Raw genomic sequence first — 24773 nt, 5'->3', positions numbered from 1 at the left:
CCCACCAGGTGTACCCCTCCTGTCCCTATCCCCGCCCCCACCAGGTGTACCCCTCCTGTCCCTATCCCCTCCCCACCAGGTGTACCCCTCCTGTATTTCTGTGTGACCTTATCCCCGCCCCCACCAGGTGTACCCCTCCTGTATTTCTGTGTGACCCTATCCCCTCCCCACCAGGTGTACCCCTCCTGTATTTCTGTCTGACCCTATCCCCGCCCCCACCAGGTGTACCCCTCATGTATTTCTGTGTGACCCTATCCCCGCCCCCACCAGGTGTACCCCTCCTGTATTTCTGTCTGTCCCTATCCCCGCCCACCAGGTGTACCCCTCCTGTCCCTATCCCCCGCCCCCACCAGGTGTACCCCTCCTGTATTTCTGTCTGTCCCTATCCCCCGCCCCCACCAGGTGTACCCCTCCTGTATTTCTGTCTGACCCTATACCCGCTCACCAGGTGTACCCCTCCTGTATTTCTGTCTGTCCCTATCCCGCCCCCACCAGGTGTACCCCTCCTGTATTTCTGTCTGACCCTATCCCCGCCACCACCAGGTGTACCCCTCCTGTATTTCTGTCTGTCCCTATCCCCGCCACCACCAGGTGTACCCCTCCTGTATTTCTGTCTGACCCTATCCCCGCCCCACCAGGTGTACCCCTCCTGTATTTCTGTCTGACCCTATCCCCGCCACCACCAGGTGTACCCCTCCTGTATTTCTGTCTGACCCTATCCCCGCCCCACCAGGTGTACCCCTCCTGTCCCTATCCCGCCCCACCAGGTGTACCCCTCCTGTATTTCTGTCTGACCCTATCCCCGCCCCCACCAGGTGTACCCCTCCTGTATTTCTGTCTGACCCTATCCCCGCCCCCACCAGGTGTACCCCTCCTGTATTTCTGTCTGTCCCTATCCCCGCCCACCAGGTGTACCCCTCCTGACCCTATCCCGCCCCCACCAGGTGTACCCCTCCTGTATTTCTGTGTGACCCTATCCCCTCCCCACCAGGTGTACCCCTCCTGTATTTCTGTCTGACCCTATCCCCGCCCCCACCAGGTGTACCCCTCCTGTATTTCTGTCTGTCCCTATCCCCGCCCACCAGGTGTACCCCTCCTGTCCCTATCCCCGCCCCCACCAGGTGTACCCCTCCTGTATTTCTGTCTGTCCCTATCCCCTCCCCACCAGGTGTACCCCAACTGTATTTCTGTCTGTCCCTATCCCCGCCCACCAGGTGTACCCCTCCTGTATTTCTGTCTGTCCCTATCCCCTCCCCACCAGGTGTACCCCAACTGTATTTCTGTCTGTCCCTATCCCCGCCCCACCAGGTGTACCCCTCCTGTCCCTATCCCCGCCCCCACCAGGTGTACCCCTCCTGTCCCTATCCCCTCCCCACCAGGTGTACCCCTCCTGTATTTCTGTGTGACCTTATCCCCGCCCCCACCAGGTGTACCCCTCCTGTATTTCTGTGTGACCCTATCCCCTCCCCACCAGGTGTACCCCTCCTGTATTTCTGTCTGACCCTATCCCCGCCCCCACCAGGTGTACCCCTCATGTATTTCTGTGTGACCCTATCCCCGCCCCCACCAGGTGTACCCCTCCTGTATTTCTGTCTGTCCCTATCCCCGCCCACCAGGTGTACCCCTCCTGTCCCTATCCCCGCCCCCACCAGGTGTACCCCTCCTGTATTTCTGTCTGTCCCTATCCCCGCCCACCAGGTGTACCCCTCCTGTATTTCTGTCTGACCCTATCCCCGCCCCACCAGGTGTACCCCTCCTGTCCCTATCCCGCCCCCACCAGGTGTACCCCTCCTGTATTTCTGTCTGTCCCTATCCCCTCCCCACCAGGTGTACCCCTCCTGTATTTCTGTCTGACCCTATCCCCGCCCCCACCAGGTGTACCCCTCCTGTATTTCTGTCTGACCCTATCCCCGCCCCCACCAGGTGTACCCCTCCTGCTGTATGCCAACCGACGGGACCTGCGGCTGGTGGATGCGGCTCACGGCAGGGCCAACGCCACGGTGGTGGTCGGCGGTCTGGAGGACGCCGCCGCCGTGGATTATGTATACGCTCAGGGATTGGTCTACTGGAGTGACGTCAGCGAGGAGGCCATCAAACGCACCACCTTCAACCAATCTGGGTCCGGCGCGGCGGCGGTGGCGGCGGCAGCCCAGACGGTGGTCGTATCTGGGTTGGCGTCCCCGGACGGCCTGGCCTGCGACTGGTTAGGCAGGAAGCTGTACTGGACGGACTCCGAGACCAATCGGATCGAGGTGGCTGAGTTGGACGGATCGTTACGGAGAGTTCTCTTCTGGCAGGACCTGGACCAGCCCCGAGCCATCTCTCTGGACCCGGGTAGAGGGTGAGTACCTGACAACCTGTAGTAAAGTAGAGCTCAGTAGAACTACCTGGACCAGCCCCGAGCCATCTCTCTGGACCCGGGTAGAGGGTGAGTACCTGACAACCTGTAGTAAAGTAGAGCTCAGTAGAACTACCTGGACCAGCCCCGAGCCATCTCTCTGGACCCGGGTAGAGGGTGAGTACCTGACAACCTGTAGTAAAGTAGAGCTCAGTAGAACTACCTGGACCAGCCCCGAGCCATCTCTCTGGACCCGGGTAGAGGGTGAGTACCTGACAACCTGTAGTAAAGTAGAGCTCGGTAGAACTACCTGGACCAGCCCCGAGCCATCTCTCTGGACCCGGGTAGAGGGTGAGTACCAGACAACCTGTAGTAAAGTAGAGCTCAGTAGAACTACCTGGACCAGCCCCGAGCCATCTCTCTGGACCCGGGTAGAGGGTGAGTACCAGACAACCTGTAGTAAAGTAGAGCTCGGTAGAACTACCTGGACCAGCCCCGAGCCATCTCTCTGGACCCGGCTTGTTCTGGGAGGGGGAGGAGTGTGTTACTGAGGGCGTGTCTCACCTTTGACCCTTACCTGGATTGGGTTGCAAGGTTCCTTAAACCAAGAGCTTCTCCCCCTCGAACAGACGTATCCGTCCGTCTGGAGGACACTAGAACGTTAGGGGACACTAGAACGTTAGGGGACACTAGAACGTTAGGGGACAGTACAGGCTGGAGGACACTAGAACGTTAGGGGACACTAGAACGTTAGGGGACACTAGAACGTTAGGGGACAGTACAGGCTGGAGGACACTAGAACGTTAGGGGACACTAGAACGTTAGGGGACACTAGAACGTTAGGGGACAGTACAGGCTGGAGGACACTAGAACGTTAGGGGACACTAGAACGTTAGGGGACAGTACAGGCTGGAGGACACTAGAACGTTAGGGGACACTAGAACGTTAGGGGACAGTACAGGACAGGCTGGAGGACACTAGAACGTTAGGGGACACTAGAACGTTAGGGGACACTAGAACGTTAGGGAACAGTACAGCTGGAGGACACTAGAACGTTAGGGGACACTAGAACGTTAGGGGACAGTACAAGTGGGGGTGAAGGAGTTAGACCTAAACCCTGGAATGAACTGTGATTGGACGACTTGAATTAATAACAACGTGACCAGGTAGGAAGGGGGAGGAGTCTTCTCTGACATGGCGGAAGGGGGAGGAGTCTTCTTTGACATGGCGGAAGGGGGAGGAGTCTTCTCTGACATGGCGGAAGGGGGAGGAGTCTTCTCTGACATGGCGGAAGGGGGAGGAGTCTTCTCTGGCATGGCGGAAGGGGGAGGAGTCTTCTCTGACATGGTGGAAGGGGGAGGAGTCTTCTCTGACATGGCGGAAGGGGGAGGAGTCTTCTCTGACATGGCGGAAGGGGGAGGAGTCTTCTCTGACATGGCGGAAGGGGAGGGGTTAGTGACAGGGTAGAGCGTCAGCGAATCGTCTGTGTCGTGGTGTTTCTACTCTCGGGTCGACTTCAACAACAGAAGGAATATTCACCAATCCTCTCTCTCTATTGGACGGTTATGGAATCCTTCTTCCTGGTTGCTCTTAGTAACCTAAACATCACGATGGTAGTGTTGCTGTTGATCCCCTCGTCTAGATTCACACGGATATGTCTGTACCTCGTCTAGATTCACACGGATATGTCTGTACCTCGTCTAGATTCACACAGATATGTCTGTACCTCGTCTAGATTCACACGGATATGTCTGTACCTCGTCTAGATTCACACGGATATGTCTGTACCTCGTCTAGATTCACACGGATATGTCTGTACCTCGTCTAGATTCACACGGATATGTCTGTACCTCGTCTAGATTCACACGGATATGTCTGTACCTCGTCTAGATTCACACGGATATGTCTGTACCTCGTCTAGATTCACACGGATATGTCTGTACCTCGTCTAGATTCACACGGATATGTCTGTACCTCGTCTAGATTCACACGGATATGTCTGTACCTCGTCTAGATTCACACGGATATGTCTGTACCTCGTCTAGATTTACACGGATATGTCTGTACCTCGTCTAGATTCACACGGATATGTCTGTACCTCGTCTAGATTCACACGGATATGTCTGTACCTCGTCTAGATTTACACGGATATGTCTGTACCTCGTCTAGATTCACACGGATATGTCTGTACCTCGTCTAGATTTACACGGATATGTCTGTACCTCGTCTAGATTCACACGAGGCTAATATGTCGTTTAGAGATTTACTGTCTACTGCACAGTTTAACTCTGTTCTGGTCAGTGGACACGGCTGTTGACACTGTTTGTTTACTCTGTTCTGGTCAGTGGACACGGCTGTAAACACTTTGTTTACTCTGTTCTGGTCAGTGGACACGGCTGTTGACACTGTTTGTTTACTCTGTTCTGGTCAGTGGACACGGCTGTTGACACTTTGTTTACTCTGCTCTGGTCAGTGGACACGGCTGTTGACACTGTTTGTTTACTCTGTTCTTGTCAGTGGACACGGCTGTTGCCACTGTTTGTTTACTCTGTTCTGGTCAGTGGACACGGCTGTAAACACTTTGTTTACTCTGCTCTGGTCAGTGGACACGGCTGTTGACACTGTTTGTTTACTCTGTTCTGGTCAGTGGACACGGCTGTTGACACTGTTTGTTTACTCTGTTCTGGTCAGTGGACACGGCTGTTGACACTGTTTGTTTACTCTGTTCTGGTCAGTGGACACGGCTGTTGACGCTGTTTGTTTACATTTCACCAGTCTGTGCTCTGTGGTGAGTGGATGAACTAGGTTTGTCTCTTTCCGTCGTTCGGCGAGCCAGCTGGGACAGACACCGTCTCTGTCACATACATTTAGGTGGGTCACACGGTTTCCATTTTGAATCGGCTGCTTGTCAAATCTCCAACTCAAATAAGTCTTTGTTCAGCTGAGATGAGCTGCAGTCGAAGTCGGATGTTTACATCCACTCAGGTTGGAGTCATTAAAACTGGTTTTTCAAACACTCCACAAATGTCTTGTTAACAAACTATAGTTTTGGCAAGTCGGTTAGGACATCTACTTTCTGGCTCCAATAGGCATGTCAGGACTATAGGCCTATATATCACAATATAACCCCTATATATCACAATATAACCCCTATATACCACAATATAACCCCTATATATCGCAATATAACCCCTATATATCGCAATATAACCCCTATATATCACAATATAACCCCTATATATCACAACATAACCCCTATATACCACAATATAACCCCTATATATCACAATATAACCCCTATATACCACAATATAACCCCTATATATCACAATATAACCCCTATACCAACGGGTTGATAGGCCTATATACCACAATATAACCCCTATATATCACAATATAACCCCAATATATCACAATATAACCCCTATATATCACAATATAACCCCTATACCAACGGGTTGATAGGCCTATATATCACAATATAACCCCTATATATCACAATATAACCCCTAAATATCACAATATAACCCCTATATATCACAATATAACCCCTATATATCACAACATAACCCCTATATATCACAATATAACCCCTATATATCACAATATAACCCCTATATATATCACAATATAACCCCTATATATCACAATATAACCCCTATATATCACAATATAACCCCTATACCAACGGGTTGTTGGTACAGTTGAAGTCGGAAGTTTACATACAGTTAGGTTGGAGTCATTAAAGTCATTTCACAAATTTCTTGTTAACAAACTATAGTTTTGGCAAGTTGGTTAGGACATCTACTTTGTGCACGACACAAGTCATTTTTCCAACAATTGTTTACAGACAGATGATTTCACTTATAATTCACTGTATCACAATTCCAGTGGGTCAGAAGTTTACATACACTAAGTTGACTGTGCCTTTAAACAGCTTGGAAAATTCCAGAAAATTATGTAATGGCTTTAGAAGCTTCTGATAGGCTAATTTTATATCCGCTGTAAAACGAGTCCTATATCGACATAACCTGAAAGGCCGCTCTGCAAGGAAGAAGCCACTGCTCCAAAACCGTCATAAAAAAGCCAGACTACGGTTTGCAACTGCACATGGGGACAAAGATCGTACTTTTTGGAGAAATGTCCTCTGGTCTGATGAAACAAAAATATAACTGTTTGACCATAATGACCATTGTTATGTTTGGAGGAAAAAGGGGGAGGCTTGCAAACCGAAGAACACCATCCCAACCGTAAAGCACGGGGGTGGCAGCATCATGTTGTGGGGGTGCTTTGCTGCAGGAGGGACTGGTGCACTTCACAAAATAGATGGCATCATGAGGCAGGAAAATGATGTGGCTATATTGAAGCAACATCTCAAGACATCAGTCAGGAAGTTAAAGCTTGGTTGCAAATGGGTCATCCAAATGGACAATGACTCCAAGCATACTTCCAAAGTTGTGGCAAAATGGCTAAAGGACAACAAAGTCAAGGTATTGGAGTGGCCATCACAAAGCCCTGACCTCAATCCTATAGACAGAACTGAAAAAGCGTGTGCGAGCAAGGAGGCCTACAAACCTGACTCAGTTACACCAGCTCTGTCAGGAGGAATGGGGCCAAAATTCACCCAATTTATTGTGGGAAGCTTGTGGAAGGCTACCTGAAACGTTTGACCCAAGTTAAACAATTTGAAGGCAATGCTACCAAATACTAATTGAGTGTATGTAAACTTCTGACCCACTGGGAATGTGATGAAAGAAATAAAAGCTGAAATAAATCATTCTCTCTACTATTATTCTGACATTTCACATTCTTAAAATAAAGTGGTGATCCTAACTGACCTAAGACAGAGAATTGTTACTAGGATTAAATGTCAGGAATTGTGAAAAACTGAGTTGAAATGTATTTGGCTAAGATGTATGTAAACTTCCGACTTCAACTGTACGTCAATGCGCTTGGCGGGCCGATTCTTCCAGAGTACTTAAAGGTAGACTTTATATTGGTAGGATCTGGTCCATCCTGTATTGATCTGGACCAGGCTGTATTGATCTGGACCATCCTGTATTTAGGGCTTTATATTGGTAGGATCTGGGCCATCCTGTATTTAGGGCGTTATATTGGTAGGATTTGGTCCATCCTGTATTGATCTGGACCAGGCTGTATTTAGGGCGTTATATTGGTAGGATCTGGACCATCCTGTATTGTCCAGGCTGTATTTAGGGCGTTATATTGGTAGGATCTGGGCCATCCTGTATTGATCTGGACCATCCTGTATTGTCCAGGCTGTATTTAGGGCTTTATATTGGTAGGATCTGGGCCATCCTGTATTGATCTGGACCAGGCTGTATTTAGGGCTTTATATTGGTAGGATCTGGACCATCCTGTATTGATCTGGACCAGGCTGTATTTAGGGCTTTATATTGGTAGGATCTGGGCCATCCTGTATTTAGGGCTTTATATTGGTAGGATCTGGGCCATCCTGTATTGATCTGGACCATCCTGTATTGTCCAGGCTGTATTTAGGGCTTTATATGGGGCTACGATGTCCTTATGAGGGTTGTAACAGCTCTACTATAGATAAGGGTTTTGATGAGGGTTTTAACAGCTCTCTCTGACTATAGTAACTATAATAGAGGATTATTCATGATTGTAATCAGAGTGAACAAACATAGCATATCATTAGAGCAGTATGGGGGCTACGATGTCCTTACGAACCACATAGCATATCGTTAGAGCAGTATGGGGGCTACGATGTCCTTACGAACCACATAGCATATCGTTAGAGCAGTATGGGGGCTACGATGTCCTTACGAACCACATAGCATATCGTTAGAGCAGTATGGGGGCTACGATGTCCTTACGAACCACATAGCATATCGTTAGAGCAGTATGGGGGCTACGATGTCCTTACAAACCACATAGCATATCGTTAGAGCAGTATGGGGGCTACGATGTCCTTACGAACCACATAGCATATCATTAGAGCAGTATGGGGGCCATAGCATATCATTAGAGCAGTATGGGGGCTACGATGTCCTTACGAACCACATAGCATATTGTTAGAGCAGTATGGGGGCTACCAGCCAGGCGGTGTTGCTGCCTGACAGTAAAAACAGCTCCCAGCCAGGCGGTGTTTACTGCCTGACGGTAAAAACAGCTCCCAGCCAGGCGGTGTTGCTGCCTGACAGTAAAAACAGCTCCCAGCCAGGCGGTGTTGCTGCCTGACGGTAAAAACAGCTCCCAGCCAGGCGGTGTTTACTGCCTCACAGTAAAAACAGCTCCCAGCAAGGCGGTGTTGCTGCCTGACGGTAAAAACAGCTCCCAGCCAGGCGGTGTTGCTGCCTGACAGTAAAAACAGCTCCCAGCCAAGCGGTGTTGCTGCTTGACAGTAAAAACAGCTCCCAGCCAGGCGGTGTTGCTGCCTGACGGTAAAAACAGCTCCCAGCCAGGCGGTGTTGCTGTCTGACAGTAAAAACAGCTCCCAGCCAGGCGGTGTTGCTGCTTGACAGTAAAAATAGCTCCCAGCCAGGCGGTGTTGCTGCCTGACGGTAAAAACAGCTCCCAGCCAGGCGGTGTTGCTGTCTGACAGTAAAAACAGCTCCCAGCCAGGCGGTGTTGCTGCTTGACAGTAAAAATAGCTCCCAGCCAGGCGGTGTTGCTGCCTGACAGTAAAAACAGCTCCCAGCCAGGCGGTGTTGCCTGGCTCAGTCCGAGACACGGACCGAGTTACGGGTAAAAGTTGGTGGGTTCTTTACTAACACGTTCTCCTCTGCAGGTACATGTACTGGACGGACTGGGGCGAGGTCCCTAAGATTGAGCGAGCGGGGATGGACGGTACAAGCAGAGCCATGATCATTGATAAGGAGATCTACTGGCCCAACGGTCTCACGCTGGACTACAGCCGGGAGAAACTGTACTGGGCGGACGCCAAGTTCAACTTCATACATCGCTCCAATCTGGACGGCACTGGGAGGTACAGTAATCAGCCAACCAATCACTATAGAGCCTCTAAACCCCCCTTCCTGTCTCTATTGAGCCTCTAATCCCCTCCCTTCCTCTAACCCCCCCTTGTCTCTATGGAGCCTCTAACCCCCCTTCCTGTCTCTATGGAGCCTCTAACCCCCCTCCCTGACTCTATGGAGCCTCTAACCCCCCTTCCTCTCTATGGAACCTCTAACCCCCCCTTCCTGTCTCTATGGAGCCTCTAACCCCCCTCCCTGTCTCTATGGAGCCTCTAACCCCCCTCCCTGTCTCTATGGAGCCTCTAACCCCCCTTCCTGTCTCTATGGAGCCTCTAACCCCCTCCCTTCCTGTCTCTATGGAGCCTCTAACCCCACTCCCTGTCTCTATGGAGCCTCTAACCCCCCTTCCTGTCTCTATGGAGCCTCTAACCCCCCTTCCTGTCTCTATGGAGCCTCTACATAGGGTGTAGGGGATGGGCTGTAGGGGAAGGGCTGTAGGGGATGGGCTGTAGGGGATGGGCTGTAGGGGATGGGCTGTAGGGGATGGGCTGTGGGCTGTAGGGGAAGGGCTGTAGGGGAAGGGCTGTGGGCTGTAGGGGAAGGGCTGTAGGGGATGGGCTGTGGGCTGTAGGGGATGGGCTGTAGGGGATGGGCTGTAGGGGATGGGCTGTAGGGGATGGGCTGTAGGGGATGGGCTGTGGGCTGTAGGGGAAGGGCTGTAGGCTGTAGGAGATGGGCTGTAGGGGATGGGCTGTGGGCTGTAGGGGATGGGCTGTGGGCTGTAGGGGATGGGCTGTGGGCTGTAGGAGATGGGCTGTAGGCTGTAGGAGATGGGCTGTAGGGGATGTGCTGTAGGGGATGGGCTGTAGGGGAAGGGCTGTAGGGGACAGGCTGTAGCGGACAGGCTGTAGGGGCGTGCTTTGTCTACGCGTCCGTCGAGCTAACAGCCCAGCGCTTCATTACAAACCTCGTTGTGATGAAGCAAATTGTCCAGCAGCTGCGTTTTGAAGCATAAACAGAGTGAAGGTGTCCCAAGCAGCTGCAGACCTTCAGCAGTTCTGCATGCAAAATGCCCTCCAGGATCCCTTGCTCACTGGGGTCTCCTCCGGTACAAACCCCTTCAGACCACAGAAGGTGTGCTCCTTCTTGTGAGGACGACTCATAAGACAGACCGCAGCATTCTTTGGCCTTCGTTTTGATGCTACAGGGAAAAAGTTGACCTCAACACTGCTCCTCACACTGCCACAAAATCTTATGAAGTGTAGAACATGTCAGGAAGACGTGCCATCTATTTCCAGCCAACCACCTTAGAGGTTACGATGAGACGGGTTTATTTTTCATGGCACAGTGTGGTTTTCAAGTAAATGATTGTGCCTTTTCTAATCTATTTTATTCATTGTTCTTGACTTTTTGTATTTAGAAATTAACATTCTTCTTTCTCTAAAAAAAAAATAAAAACAATTTTAAAAAAAGGGAGAACTACTCCTACCACAGTACTAAACTAGTGTCTGTCTCTGTCTCTCCAGGGAGGACTACTCCTACCACAGTACTAAACTAGTGTCTCTGTCTCTGTCTCTCCAGGGAGGACTACTCCTACCACAGTACTAAACTAGTGTCTGTCTCTGTCTCCAAGGAGGACTACTCCTACCACAGTACTAAACTAGTGTCTGTCTCTGTCTCTCCAGGGAGGACTACTCCTACCACAGTACTAAACTAGTGTCTGTCTCTGTCTCTCCAGGGAGGACTACTCCTACCACAGTACTAAACTAGTGTCTGTCTCTGTCTCTCCAGGGAGGACTACTCCTACCACAGTACTAAACTAGTCTCTGTCTCTGTCTCTCCAGGGAGGACTACTCCTACCACAGTACTAAACTAGTGTCTGTCTCTGTCTCTCCAGGGAGGACTACTCCTACCACAGTACTAAACTAGTGTCTGTCTCTGTCTCTCCAGGGAGGACTACTCCTACCACAGTACTAAACTAGTGTCTGTCTCTGTCTCTCCAGGGAGGACTACTCCTACCACAGTACTAAACTAGTGTCTGTCTCTGTCTCCAGGGAGGACTACTCCTACCACAGTACTAAACTAGTGTCTGTCTCTGTCTCTCCAGGGAGGACTAGTCCTACCACAGTACTAAACTAGTGTCTGTCTCTGTCTCTCCAGGGAGGACTACTCCTACCACAGTACTAAACTAGTGTCTGTCTCTGTCTCTCCAGGGAGGACTACTCCTACCACAGTACTAAACTAGTGTCTGTCTTTGTCTCTGTCTCTCCAGGGAGGACTACTCCTACCACAGTACTAAACTAGTGTCTGTCTCTCCAGGGAGGACTACTCCTACCACAGTACTAAACTAGTGTCTGTCTCTGTCTCTCCAGGGAGGACTAGTCCTACCACAGTACTAAACTAGTCTCTGTCTCTGTCTCTCCAGGGAGGACTACTCCTACCACAGTACTAAACTAGTGTCTGTCTCTGTCTCTCCAGGGAGGACTACTCCTACCACAGTACTAAACTAGTTTCTGTCTCTGTCTCTCCAGGGAGGACTAGTCCTACCACAGTACTAAACTAGTGTCTGTCTCTGTCTCCAGGGAGGACTACTCCTACCACAGTACTAAACTAGTGTCTGTCTCTGTCTCTCCAGGGAGGACTACTCCTACCACAGTACTAAACTAGTGTCTGTCTCTGTCTCTCCAGGGAGGACTATTCCTACCACAGTACTAAACTAGTGTCTGTCTCTGTCTCCAGGGAGGACTACTCCTACCACAGTACTAAACTAGTCTCTGTCTCTGTCTCTCCAGGGAGGACTACTCCTACCACAGTACTAAACTAGTGTCTGTCTCTGTCTCCAGGGAGGACTACTCCTACCACAGTACTAAACTAGTGTCTGTCTCTGTCTCTCCAGGGAGGACTACTCCTACCACAGTACTAAACTAGTGTCTGTCTCTGTCTTTCCAGGGAGGACTACTCCTACCACAGTACTAAACTAGTGTCTGTCTCTGTCTCTCCAGGGAGGACTACTCCTACCACAGTACTAAACTAGTCTCTGTCTCTGTCTCTCCAGGGAGGACTACTCCTACCACAGTACTAAACTAGTGTCTGTCTCTGTCTCTCCAGGGAGGACTACTCCTACCACAGTACTAAACTAGAGTCTGTCTCTGTCTCTCCAGGGAGGACTACTCCTACCACAGTACTAAACTAGTGTCTGTCTCTGTCTCTCCAGGGAGGACTACTCCTACCACAGTACTAAACTAGTCTCTGTCTCTGTCTCTCCAGGGAGGACTACTCCTACCACAGTACTAAACTAGTGTCTCTGTCTCTGTCTCTCCAGGGAGGACTACTCCTACCACAGTACTAAACTAGTGTCTGTCTCTGTCTCTCCAGGGAGGACTAGTCCTACCACAGTACTAAACTAGTGTCTGTCTCTGTCTCCAGGGAGGACTACTCCTACCACAGTACTAAACTAGTGTCTGTCTCTGTCTCTCCAGGGAGGACTACTCCTACCACAGTACTAAACTAGTGTCTGTCTCTGTCTCTCCAGGGAGGACTACTCCTACCACAGTACTAAACTAGTCTCTGTCTCTGTCTCTCCATGGAGGACTACTCCTACCACAGTACTAAACTAGTGTCTGTCTCTGTCTCTCCAGGGAGGACTACTCCTACCACAGTACTAAACTAGTGTCTGTCTCTGTCTCTCCAGGGAGGACTACTCCTACCACAATACTAAACTAGTGTCTGTCTCTGTCTCTCCAGGGAGGACTACTCCTACCACAGTACTAAACTAGTGTCTGTCTCTGTCTCTCCAGGGAGGTGGTGGTGAAGGGAGACCTCCCTCACCCATTCGCTCTGACGCTGTACGAGGAGACTCTGTTCTGGACCGACTGGAACACTCATTCCATCCACTCGTGTCAGAAGGAGACCGGAGAAGATCGGAGGAAGGTCCACTCGGACATCTTCTCTCCCATGGACATACACGTCTACAGCCAGACGAGACAACCGCTACGTAAGAACACACAGCCGATCGCTGGTCCCCAGTCACCGCGAATGACCTTGCTCCTCTCCCAAACAGAATATAGAATGATCAGGGCCCCGGTGAACCTTTTTCCTCCTCTCTGTGATCGGCTAGCTATGTCTAAGGACAATAGATCTGTGATCGGCTAGCTAGGTCTAGGAGAATAGATCTATGATCTGTTAGCTAGGTCTATGATCGGCTAGCTAGGTCTAGGACAATAGATCTATGATCGGCTAGCTAGGTCTATGACAATAGATCTATGATCTGTTAGCTAGGTCTAGGACAATAGATCTATGATCGGCTAGCTAGGTCTAGGACAATAGATCTATGATCTGTTAGCTAGGTCTAGGACAATAGATCTATGATCTGTTAGCTAGGTCTAGGACAATAGATCTATGATCTGTTAGCTAGGTCTAGGACAATAGATCTATGATCGGCTAGCTAGGTCTAGCCAGTCACCTCACAGTGACCTTTGCGACACATGGACCTCACAGTGACCTTAGCGACACATAGACCTCACAGTGACCTTAGCGACACATGGACCTCACAGTGACCTTAGCGACACATGGACCTCACAGTGACCACACAGTGACCTTAGCGACACATGGACCTCACAGTGACCTTTGCGACACATGGACCTCACAGTGACCTTTGCGACACATGGACCTCACAGTGACCTTTGCGACACATGGACCTCACAGTGACCTTAGCGACACATGGACCTCACAGTGACCTTAGCGACACATGGACCCCACAGTGACCACACAGTGACCTTAGCGACACATGGACCTCACAGTGACCTTAGCGACACATGGACCTCACAGTGACCTTAGCGACACATGGACCCCACAGTGACCTCACAGTGAACTTAGCGACACATGGACCTCACAGTGACCTTAGCGACACATGGACCTCACAGTGACCTCACAGTGACCTTAGCGACACATGGACCCCACAGTGACCTCACAGTGACCTTAGCGACACATGGACCTCACAGTGACCTTAGCGACACATGGACCTCACAGTGACCTTAGCGACACATGGACCTCACAGTGACCTTAGCGACACATGGACCCCACAGTGACCTCACAGTGACCTTAGCGACACATGGACCCCACATCGACCTCACAGTGACCTTAGCGACACATGGACCTCACAGTGACCTTAGCGACACATGGACCTCACAGTGCCCTCACAGTGACCTCACAGTGATCAGATCACTGGCTAACATATTGTGTGTATATATACAAAGGTATGTGGACACCGATTCTTAGTGGATTCGGCTATTTCAGCCACACCCCGTCGCTGACAGGTGTATAAAATCCACCACACAGCCATGCAATCTCCATAGACAAACATTGTCAGTAGAATGACCCCGTCCTGAAGAGCTCAGTGACTTTCAACGTGGCACCGTCATAGGATGCCACCTTTCCAAACAATTCAGTCAAGTTTGTGCCCCGCCGCAGCTGCCACGGTTAACTGAAGCGTTAAGCATGTAAACAGTCATCCGTCCTCGGTTACAACGTTCGCTACCGAGTTACAAACTGCCTCTGGAAGCAACGTCAGCACAGGAACTGTTCGTCGTGGGCTTCATGAAATGGGTTTCCGCGGCAGAGCAGCCGCACACACAAACCTAAAGATCAACACGGGCAATGCCAAGCGTCGGCTGGAGGGGTGTAAAGCTCTTGGGCAGTGGAAACGCTTTCTCTGGAGTAATGAATCACGCTTCACCATCTGAATCTGGGTTTGGCGGATGCCAGGAGAACGCTACCTGCCTGAATGCATAGTGCCAACTGTAAAGTTTGGTGGAGGAATAATGGTTTGGGCCCCTTAGTTCCAGTGAAGGGAAATCTTAACGCTACAGCATACAATGACATTCTAGATGATTCTGTGCTTCTAACATTGTGGCAACAGTTTGGGGAAGGCTCTTTCCTGTTTCAGCATGACAATGCCCCCTGTGCACAAAGCGAGGTCCGTACAGAAATGGTTTGTCGAGATCGGTGTGGAAGAACTTGACTGGCCTGCACAGAGCCCTGACCTCAACCCCATCGAACACCGTTGGGATGAATTGGAACGCCGACTGCGAGCCAGGCCTAATCGCCCGACCTCACTAATGCTCTTGTGGCTGAATGGAAGCAAGTCCAAACATCTAGTGGAAAGCCTTCCCAGAAGAGTGGAGGCTGTTATAGCAGCAATGTTCCAACATCTAGCGGAAAGCCTTCCCAGAAGAGTGGAGGCTGTTATAGCAGCGAAGGGGGGGACCAACTCCATATTAATGACCATGATGTTGGAATGAGATGTTGGATGAGCAGGTGTCCACATACTTTTGGTCATGTAGTGTAGTCTCCAGAGATAATGTCTGGTCATGTAGTGTACCCTGCAGAGATAATGTCTGGTCATGTAGTGTACTCTCCAGAGATAATGTCTGGTCATGTAGTGTTCTCTCCAGAGATAATGCCTAGTCTGGTCATGTAGTGTACTCTCCAGAGATAATGTCTACTCTGGTCATGTAGTGTACTCTCCAGAGATAATGTCTGGTCATGTAGTGTTCTCTCCAGAGATAATGCCTAGTCTGGTCATGTAGTGTACTCTCCAGAGATAATGTCTACTCTGGTCATGTAGTGTACTCTCCAGAGATAATGTCTACTCTGGTCATGTAGTGTTCTCTCCAGAGATAATGTCTACTCTGGTCATGTAGTGTACTCTCCAGAGATAATGTCTGGTCATGTAGTGTACTCTCCAGAGATAATGTCTACTCTGATCATGTAGTGTATTCTCCAGAGATAATGTCTACTCTGGTCATGTAGTGTACTCTCCAGAGATAATGTCTGGTCTTGTAGTGTATTCTCCAGACATAATGTCTGGTCATGTAGTGTACTCTCCAGAGATAATGTCTGGTCATGTAGGGTACTCTCCAGACATAATGTCTGGTCATGTAGTGTACTCTCCAGAGATAATGTCTGGTCATGTAGTGTACTCTCCAGAGATAATGTCTGGTCATGTAGTGTACTCTCCAGAGATGATGTCTGGTCATGTAGTGTACTCTCCAGAGATAATGTCTGGTCATGTAGTGTACTCTCCAGAGATAATGTCTGGTCATGTAGTGTACTCTCCAGAGATAATGTCTACTCTGGTCATGTAGTGTACTCTCCAGAGATAATGTCTGGTCATGTAGTGTTCTCTCCAGAGATAATGTCTGGTCATGTAGTGTACTCTCCAGAGATAATGTCTGGTCATGTAGTGTTCTGGTCATGTAGTGTACTCTCCAGAGATAATGTCTGGTCATGTAGTGTTCTCTCCAGAGATAATGTCTGGTCATGTAGTGTTCTCTCCAGAGATAATGTCTGGTCATGTAGTGTTCTCTCCAGAGATAATGTCTGGTCATGTAGTGTTCTCTCCAGAGATAATGTCTACTCTGGTCATGTAGTGTACTCTCCAGAGATAATGTCTGGTCATGTAGTGTACTCTCCAGAGATAATGTCTGGTCATGTAGTGTTCTCTCCAGAGATAATGTCTGGTCATGTAGTGTTCTCTCCAGAGATAATGTCTACTCTGGTCATGTAGTGTACTCTCCAGAGATAATGTCTACTCTGGTCATGTAGTGTTCTCTCCAGAGATAATGTCTACTCTGGTCACGTAGTGTACTCTCCAGAGATAATGTCTGGTCATGTAGTGTACTCTCCAGAGATAATGTCTACTCTGGTCATGTAGCGTACTCTCCAGAGATAATGTCTGGTCATGTAGTGTACTAAATGGGGAATAGGGTGCCATTTGGGACACGAGTGATAATGAATGGATGGTGTGTTTTTTATAATGTAGAATGGTTCCTCTGACAGCGTGTCGTCTCCTTCCTGGACAGTGTCTTCTCCGTGAGGAACGGTGTTTTATAATGTAGAATGGTTCCTCTGACAGAGTGTCGTCTCCTTCCTGGACAGTGTCTTCTCCGTGCTCCGTGAGGAACGGTGTTTTATAATGTAGAATGGTTCCTCTGACAGCGTGTCGTCTCCTTCCTGGACAGTGTCTTCTCCGTGAGGAACGGTGTTTTATAATGTAGAATGGTTCCTCTGACAGCGTGTCGTCTCCTTCCTGGACAGTGTCTTCTCCGTGCTCCGTGAGGAACGGTGTTTTATAATGTAGAATGGTTCCTCTGACAGCGTGTCGTCTCCTTCCTGGACAGTGTCTTCTCCGTGAGGAACGGTGTTTTATAATGTAGAATGGTTCCTCTGACAGCGTGTCGTCTCCTTCCTGGACAGTGTCTTCTCCGTGAGGAACGGTGTGTTTTATAATGTAGAATGGTTTCTCTGACAGAGTGTTGTCTCCTTCCTGGACAGTGTCTTCTCCGTGCTCCGTGAGGAACGGTGTTTTATAATGTAGAATGGTTCCTCTGACAGAGTGTTGTCTCCTTCCTGGACAGTGTCTTCTCCGTGAGGAACGGTGTTTTATAATGTAGAATGGTTCCTCTGACAGAGTGTTGTCTCCTTCCTGGACAGTGTCTTCTCCGTGCTCCGTGAGGAATGGAGACTGCTCCCATCTCTGTCTCCTGTCTCCCATTACACCGTATTACCAGTGTGCCTGTCCCACCGGGGTCCAGCTGCTAGAGGACGGCAAGACCTGCAGAGACGGTGAGACCTGCACCACAGACCCTCCCTTCTGAGACCTGCACCACAGACCCTCCCTTCTGAGACCTGCACCACAGACCCTCTTCTCTCTCTCTCCTCCACCCCTCCTGTATTCCCTGACCCTCTTCTCTCTCTCTCCTCCACCCCTCCTGTATTCCCTGACCCTCTACGCTCTCTCTCCACCACCCCTCCTGTATTCCCTGACCCTCTTCTCTCTCTCTCCACCCCTCCTGTATTCCCTGACCCTCTTCTCTCTCTCTCCTCCCCTCCTGTATTCCCTGACCCTCTTCTCTCTCTCTCCACCCCCTCCTGTATTCCCTGACCCTCTTCTCTCTCTCCTCCACCCCTCCTGTATTCCCCGACCCTCTTCTCTCTCTCTCCTCCCCTCCTGTATTCCCCGACCCTCTTCTCTCTCTCCACCATCCCCTCCTGTATTCCCCGACCCTCTTCTCTCTCTCCACCCCTCCTGTATCCCCTGACCCTCTTCTCTCTCTCTCCTCCCCTCCTGTATTCCCTGACCCTCTTCTCTCTCTCTCCTCCCCTCCTGTATCCCCTGACCCTCTTCTCTCTCTCTCCTCCCCTCCTGTATTCCCTGACCCTCTTCTCTCTCTCTCCACCCCTCCTGTATTCCCCGACCCTCTTCTCTCTCTCCTCCACCCCTCCTGTATTCCACTGACTCTCTTCTCTCTCTCTCCACCACCCCCTCCTGTATTCCCCGACTCTCTTCTCTCTCTCTCCTCCACCCCTCCTGTATTCCCCGACCCTCTTCTCTCTCTCTCCTCCACCCCTCCTGTATTCCCTGACCCTCTTCTCTCTCTCTCCACCCCTCCTGTATTCCCTGACCCTCTTCTCTCTCTCTCCTCCACCCCTCCTGTATTCCCTGACCCTCTTCTCTCTCTCCTCCTCCACCCCTCCTGTATTCACTGACCCTCTTCTCTCTCTCCACCACCCCTCCTGTATTCCCCGACCCTCTTCTCTCTCTCCTCCTCCAGGTGACTCACATCTCCCCCCTCCAGGTGACTCACCTCTCCTCTCTCCCCCCTCCAGGTGAATCACCTCTCCCATCTCTCTCCCCCCTCCAGGTGAATCACCTCTCCCATCTCTCTCCCCCCTCCAGGTGACTCACCTCTCCCATCTCTCTCCCCCCTCCAGGTGACTCACCTCTCCCATCTCTCTCCCCCCCTCCAGGTGACTCACCTCTCCCATCTCTCTCCCCCCTCCAGGTGAATCACCTCTCCCATCTCTCTCCCCCCTCCAGGTGACTCACCTCTCCCATCTCTCTCCCCCCTCCAGGTGACTCACCTCTCCCATCTCTCTCCCCCCTCCAGGTGACTCACCTCTCCCATCTCTCTCCCCCCTCCAGGTGACTCACCTCTCCCATCTCTCTCCCCCCTCCAGGTGACTCACCTCTCCCATCTCTCTCCCCCCCTCCAGGTGACTCACCTCTCCCATCTCTCTCCCCCCTCCAGGTGACTCACCTCTCCCATCTCTCTCCCCCCTCCAGGTGACTCACCTCTCCCATCTCTCTCCCCCCTCCAGGTGCCTCACCTCTCCCATCTCTCTACCCCTTCCAGGTGCCTCACCTCTCCCATCTCTCTCCCCCCTCCAGGTGCATCACCTCTCCCATCTCTCTCCCCCCTCCAGGTGCATCACCTCTCCCATCTCTCTCCCCCCTCCAGGTGACTCACCTCTCCCATCTCTCTCCCCCCTCCAGGTGACTCACCTCTCCCATCTCTCTCCCCCCTCCAGGTGACTCACCTCTCCCATTTCTCTCCCCCCTCCAGGTGCCTCACCTCTCCCATCTCTCTCCCCCCTCCAGGTGACTCACCTCTCCCCCCTCCAGGTGACTCACCTCTCCCATCTCTCTCCCCCCTCCAGGTGACTCACCTCTCCCATCTCTCTCCCCCCTCCAGGTGACTCACCTCTCCCATCTCTCTCCCCCCTCCAGGTGACTCACCTCTCCCATCTCTCTCCCCCCTCCAGGTGACTCACCTCTCCCATCTCTCTCCCCCCTCCAGGTGCCTCACCTCTCCCATCTCTCTCCCCCCTCCAGGTGCCTCACCTCTCCCATCTCTCTCCCCCCTCCAGGTGCATCACCTCTCCCATCTCTCTCCCCCCTCCAGGTGACTCACCTCTCCCCCCTCCAGGTGACTCACCTCTCCCATCTCTCTCCCCCCTCCAGGTGACTCACCTCTCCCATCTCTCTCCCCCCTCCAGGTGACTCACCTCTCCCATCTCTCTCCCCCCTCCAGGTGCCTCACCTCTCCCATCTCTCTACCCCCTCCAGGTGACTCACCTCTCCCATCTCTCTACCCCCTCCAGGTGACTCACCTCTCCCATCTCTCTCCCCCCTCCAGGTGACTCACCTCTCCCATCTCTCTCCCCCCTCCAGGTGACTCACCTCTCCCATCTCTCTCCCCCCTCCAGGTGCCTCACCTCTCCCATCTCTCTCCCCCCTCCAGGTGACTCACCTCTCCCATCTCTCTCCCCCCTCCAGGTGACTCACCTCTCCCATCTCTCTCCCCCCTCCAGGTGCCTCACCTCTCCCATCTCTCTCCCCCCTCCAGGTGCCTCACCTCTCCCATCTCTCTCCCCCCTCCAGGTGCATCACCTCTCCCATCTCTCTCCCCCCTCCAGGTGCCTCACCTCTCCCATCTCTCTCCCCCCTCCAGGTGCCTCACCTCTCCCATCTCTCTCCCCCCTCCAGGTGCATCACCTCTCCCATCTCTCTCCCCCCTCCAGGTGACTCACCTCTCCTCTCTCCCCCCTCCAGGTGCCACCCAGCTCCTCCTCACCTCTCCTCTCTCCCCCCTCCAGGTGACTCACCTCTCCTCTCTCCCCCCCTCCAGGTGCCACCCAGCTCCTCCTCACCTCTCCTCTCTCCCCCCTCCAGGTGACTCACCTCTCCTCTCTCCCCCCTCCAGGTGCCACCCAGCTCCTCCTCACCTCTCCTCTCTCCCCCCTCCAGGTGACTCACCTCTCCTCTCTCCCCCCTCCAGGTGCCACCCAGCTCCTCCTCCTGGCCCGACGGACTGACCTGCGCCGCATTTCTCTGGACACGCCCGACTTCACCGACGTCATCCTCCAGACGGACGACATCCGCCACGCCATCGCCATCGACTACGACCCGGTGGACGGACACGTCTATTGGACGGACGACGAGGTCAGGGCCATCAGGAGGTCGTACCTGGACGGCTCTGACCCTCAGTTCATCGTCACCTCACAGGTCAGTCATCCGAACCTCAGGTCACTAACAGCTGGGCCAGATAGTTACTACATTTGGTAACAGCAGCAGGTCACTAACAGCTGGGCCAGATAGTTACTACATTTGGTAACAGCAGCAGGTCGCTAACAGCTGGGCCAGATAGTTACTACATTTGGTAACAGCAGCAGGTCACTAACAGCTGGGCCAGATAGTTACTACATTTGGTAACAGCAGCAGGTCGCTAACAGCTGGGCCAGATAGTTACTACATTTGGTAACAGCAGCAGGTCGCTAACAGCTGGGCCAGATAGTTACTACATTTGGTAACAGCAGCAGGTCGCTAACAGCTGGGCCAGATAGTTACTACATTTGGTAACAGCAGCAGGTCGCTAACAGCTGGGCCAGATAGTTACTACATTTGGTAACAGCAGCAGGAAGTGCCAGCTAGTGACCAACTCTGCAGAGCTTCTTCCAGAACAACATTCATGAGGATCTACTCTAACCTGATCTCTCCTCTCTCAGGTGAACCATCCTGACGGCATCGCGGTGGACTGGATCGCCCGGAACCTGTACTGGACGGACACGGGAACGGACCGCATCGAGGTCACGCGCCTCAACGGAACCATGAGGAAGATCCTCATATCGGAGGACCTGGACGAACCGCGAGCCATCGTTCTGGATCCTGTCGCTGGGTAACTGCTGTCTCCTATACTAACCCTGAACCAGGGCTCGTACTGGGTAACTGCTGTCTCCTATACTAACCCTAAACCAGGGCTCGTACTGGATCCTGTCGCTGGGTAACTGCTGTCTCCTATACTAACCCTAAACCAGGGCTCGTACTGGATCCTGTCCCTGGGTAACTGCTGTCTCCTATACTAACCCTGAACCAGGGCTCGTACTGGATCCTGTCGCTGGGTAACTGCTGTCTCCTATACTAACCCTGAACCAGGGCTCGTACTGGGTAACTGCTGTCTCCTATACTAACCCTAAACCAGGGCTCGTACTGGGTAACTGCTGTCTCCTATACTAACCCTGAACCAGGGCTCGTACTGGGTAACTGCTGTCTCCTATACTAACCCTGAACCAGAGCTCGTACTGGGTAACTGCTGTCTCCTATACTAACCCTGAACCAGGGCTCGTACTGGATCCTGTCGCTGGGTAACTGCTGTCTCCTATACTAACCCTGAACCAGGGCTCGTACTGGGTAACTGCTGTCTCCTATACTAACCCTAAGCCAGGGCTCGTACTGGGTCCTGTCGCTGGGTAACTGCTGTCTCCTATACTAACCCTAAACCAGGGCTCGCACTGGGTAACTGCTGTCTCCTATACTAACCCTGAACCAGGGCTCGTACTGGGTAACTGCTGTCTCCTATACTAACCCTGAACCAGGGCTCGTACTGGGTGACTGCTGTCTCCTATACTAACCCTAAACCAGGGCTCGTACTGGGTAACTGCTGTCTCCTATACAAACCCTAAACCAGGGCTCGTACTGGGTCCTGTCGCTGGGTAACTGCTGTCTTTTATACTAACCCTGAACCAGGGCTCGTACTGGATCCTGTCGCTGGGTAACTGCTGTCTCCTATACTAACCCTGAACCAGGGCTCGTACTGGGTAACTGCTGTCTCCTATACTAACCCTAAACCAGGGCTCGTACTGGGTAACTGCTGTCTCCTATACTAACCCTGAACCAGGGCTCGTACTGGGTAACTGCTGTCTCCTATACTAACCCTCAACCAGGGCTCGTACTAGGTCCTGTCGCTGGGTAACTGCTGTCTCCTATACTAACCCTAAACCAGGGCTCGTACTGGGTAACTGCTGTCTCCTATACTAACCCTGAACCAGGGCTCGTACTGGGTAACTGCTGTCTCCTATACTAACCCTAAACCAGGGCTCGTACTGGGTAACTGCTGTCTCCTATACTAACCCTGAACCAGGGCTCGTACTGGGTAACTGCTGTCTCCTATACTAACCCTAAACCAGGGCTCGTACTGGGTAACTGCTGTCTCCTATACTAACCCTGAACCAGGGCTCGTACTGGGTAACTGCTGTCTCCTATACTAACCCTAAACCAGGGCTCGTACTGGGTAACTGCTGTCTCCTATACTAACCCTGAACCAGGGCTCGTACTGGGTAACTGCTGTCTCCTATACTAACCCTGAACCAGAGCTCGTACTGGGTAACTGCTGTCTCCTATACTAACCCTGAACCAGGGCTCGTACTGGGTCCTGTCGCTGGGTAACTGATGTCTCCTATACTAACCCTAAACCAGGGCTCGTACTGGGTAACTGCTGTCTCCTATACTAACCCTGAACCAGGGCTCGTACTGGGTAACTGCTGTCTCCTATACTAACCCTAAACCAGGGCTCGTACTTGATCCTGTCGCTGGGTACCTGCTGTCTCCTATACTAACCCTGAACCAGGGCTCGTACTGGGTCCTGTCTCTGGGTAACTGCTATCTCCTATACTAACCCTGAACCAGGGCTCGTACTGGGTAACTGCTGTCTCCTATACTAACCCTAAACCAGGGCTCGTACTGGGTAACTGCTGTCTCCTATACTAACCCTAAACCAGGGCTCGTACTGGGTAACTGCTGTCTCCTATACTAACCCTCAACCAGGGCTCGTACTGGGTCCTGTCGCTGGGTAACTGCTGTCTCCTATACTAACCCTGAACCAGGGCTCGTACTGGGTAACTGCTGTCTCCTATACTAACCCTAAACCAGGGCTCGTACTGGGTCCTGTCGCTGGGTAACTGCTGTCTCCTATACTAACCCTCAACCAGGGCTCGTACTGGGTCCTGTCGCTGGGTAACTGCTGTCTCCTATACTAACCCTGAACCAGGGCTCGTACTGGGTAACTGCTGTCTCCTATACTAACCCTAAACCAGGGCTTGTACTGGGTCCTGTCGCTGGGTAACTGCTGTCTCCTATACTAACCCTAAACCAGGGCTCGTACTGGGTAACTGCTGTCTCCTATACTAACCCTGAACCAGGACTCGTACTGGGTAACTGCTGTCTCCTATACTAACCCTAAACCAGGGCTCGTACTGGGTCCTGTCGCTGGGTAACTGCTGTCTCCTATACTAACCCTAAACCAGGGCTCGTACTGGGTAACTGCTGTCTCCTATACCAACCCTCAACCAGGGCTCGTACTGGGTCCTGTCGCTGGGTAACTGCTGTCTCCTATACTAACCCTGAACCAGGGCTCGTACTGGGTAACTGCTGTCTCCTATACTAACCCTCAACCAGGGCTCGTACTGGATCCTGTCGCTGGATAACCGCTGTCTCGTACTGGGTCCGGGAGGGAGGGGATACCTAGTCAGTTATACAACTGAAATGTGTGAAATCTGTTCATCATTAACCCCAACCTGAAGACTCATCTCTGTCCTGAGCTCCATCATTAACCCCAACCTGAAGACTCATATCTGTCCTGAGCTCCATCATAAACCCCAACCTGAAGACTCATATCTGTCCATCTGTCCTGAGCTCCATCATTAACCCCAACCTGAAGACTCATATCTGTCCTGAGCTCCATCATTAACCCCAACCTGAAGACTCATATCTGTCCTGAGCTCCATCATTAGCTCCATCATTAACCCCAACCTGAAGACTCATATCTGTCTATCTGTCCTGAGCTCCATCATTAACCCCA

The 24773-nt window shown here is 51.6% G+C and overlaps 1 protein-coding gene and 1 pseudogene across 1 annotated transcript in view; both read left to right on the top strand.

Moving 5' to 3' along the window:
* LOC115189803 (low-density lipoprotein receptor-related protein 6) overlaps positions 1-24773 on the top strand; it is a 31699-nt gene that overhangs the window by 6182 nt on the left and 744 nt on the right. Inside the window, exons 2-7 of the mRNA XM_029748316.1 lie at positions 1924-2341; positions 9111-9308; positions 13095-13291; positions 17791-17922; positions 20919-21145; positions 21646-21815. Of these exons, the coding sequence (XP_029604176.1) occupies positions 1924-2341; positions 9111-9308; positions 13095-13291; positions 17791-17922; positions 20919-21145; positions 21646-21815 (1342 nt within the window). The remainder of the gene's footprint in view (positions 1-1923; positions 2342-9110; positions 9309-13094; positions 13292-17790; positions 17923-20918; positions 21146-21645; positions 21816-24773) is intronic.
* Positions 10107-10749, top strand: LOC115189866 (guanine nucleotide-binding protein G(I)/G(S)/G(O) subunit gamma-5 pseudogene; annotated as a pseudogene).

Source organism: Salmo trutta, unplaced genomic scaffold, assembly GCF_901001165.1.
Source record: "Salmo trutta unplaced genomic scaffold, fSalTru1.1, whole genome shotgun sequence".
In the NCBI taxonomy this organism is placed as follows: Eukaryota; Metazoa; Chordata; class Actinopteri; order Salmoniformes; family Salmonidae; genus Salmo; species Salmo trutta.
The sequence above is the reverse complement of the archived record's forward strand: the minus strand, read 5'-3'. Positions and strand labels throughout refer to the sequence as shown.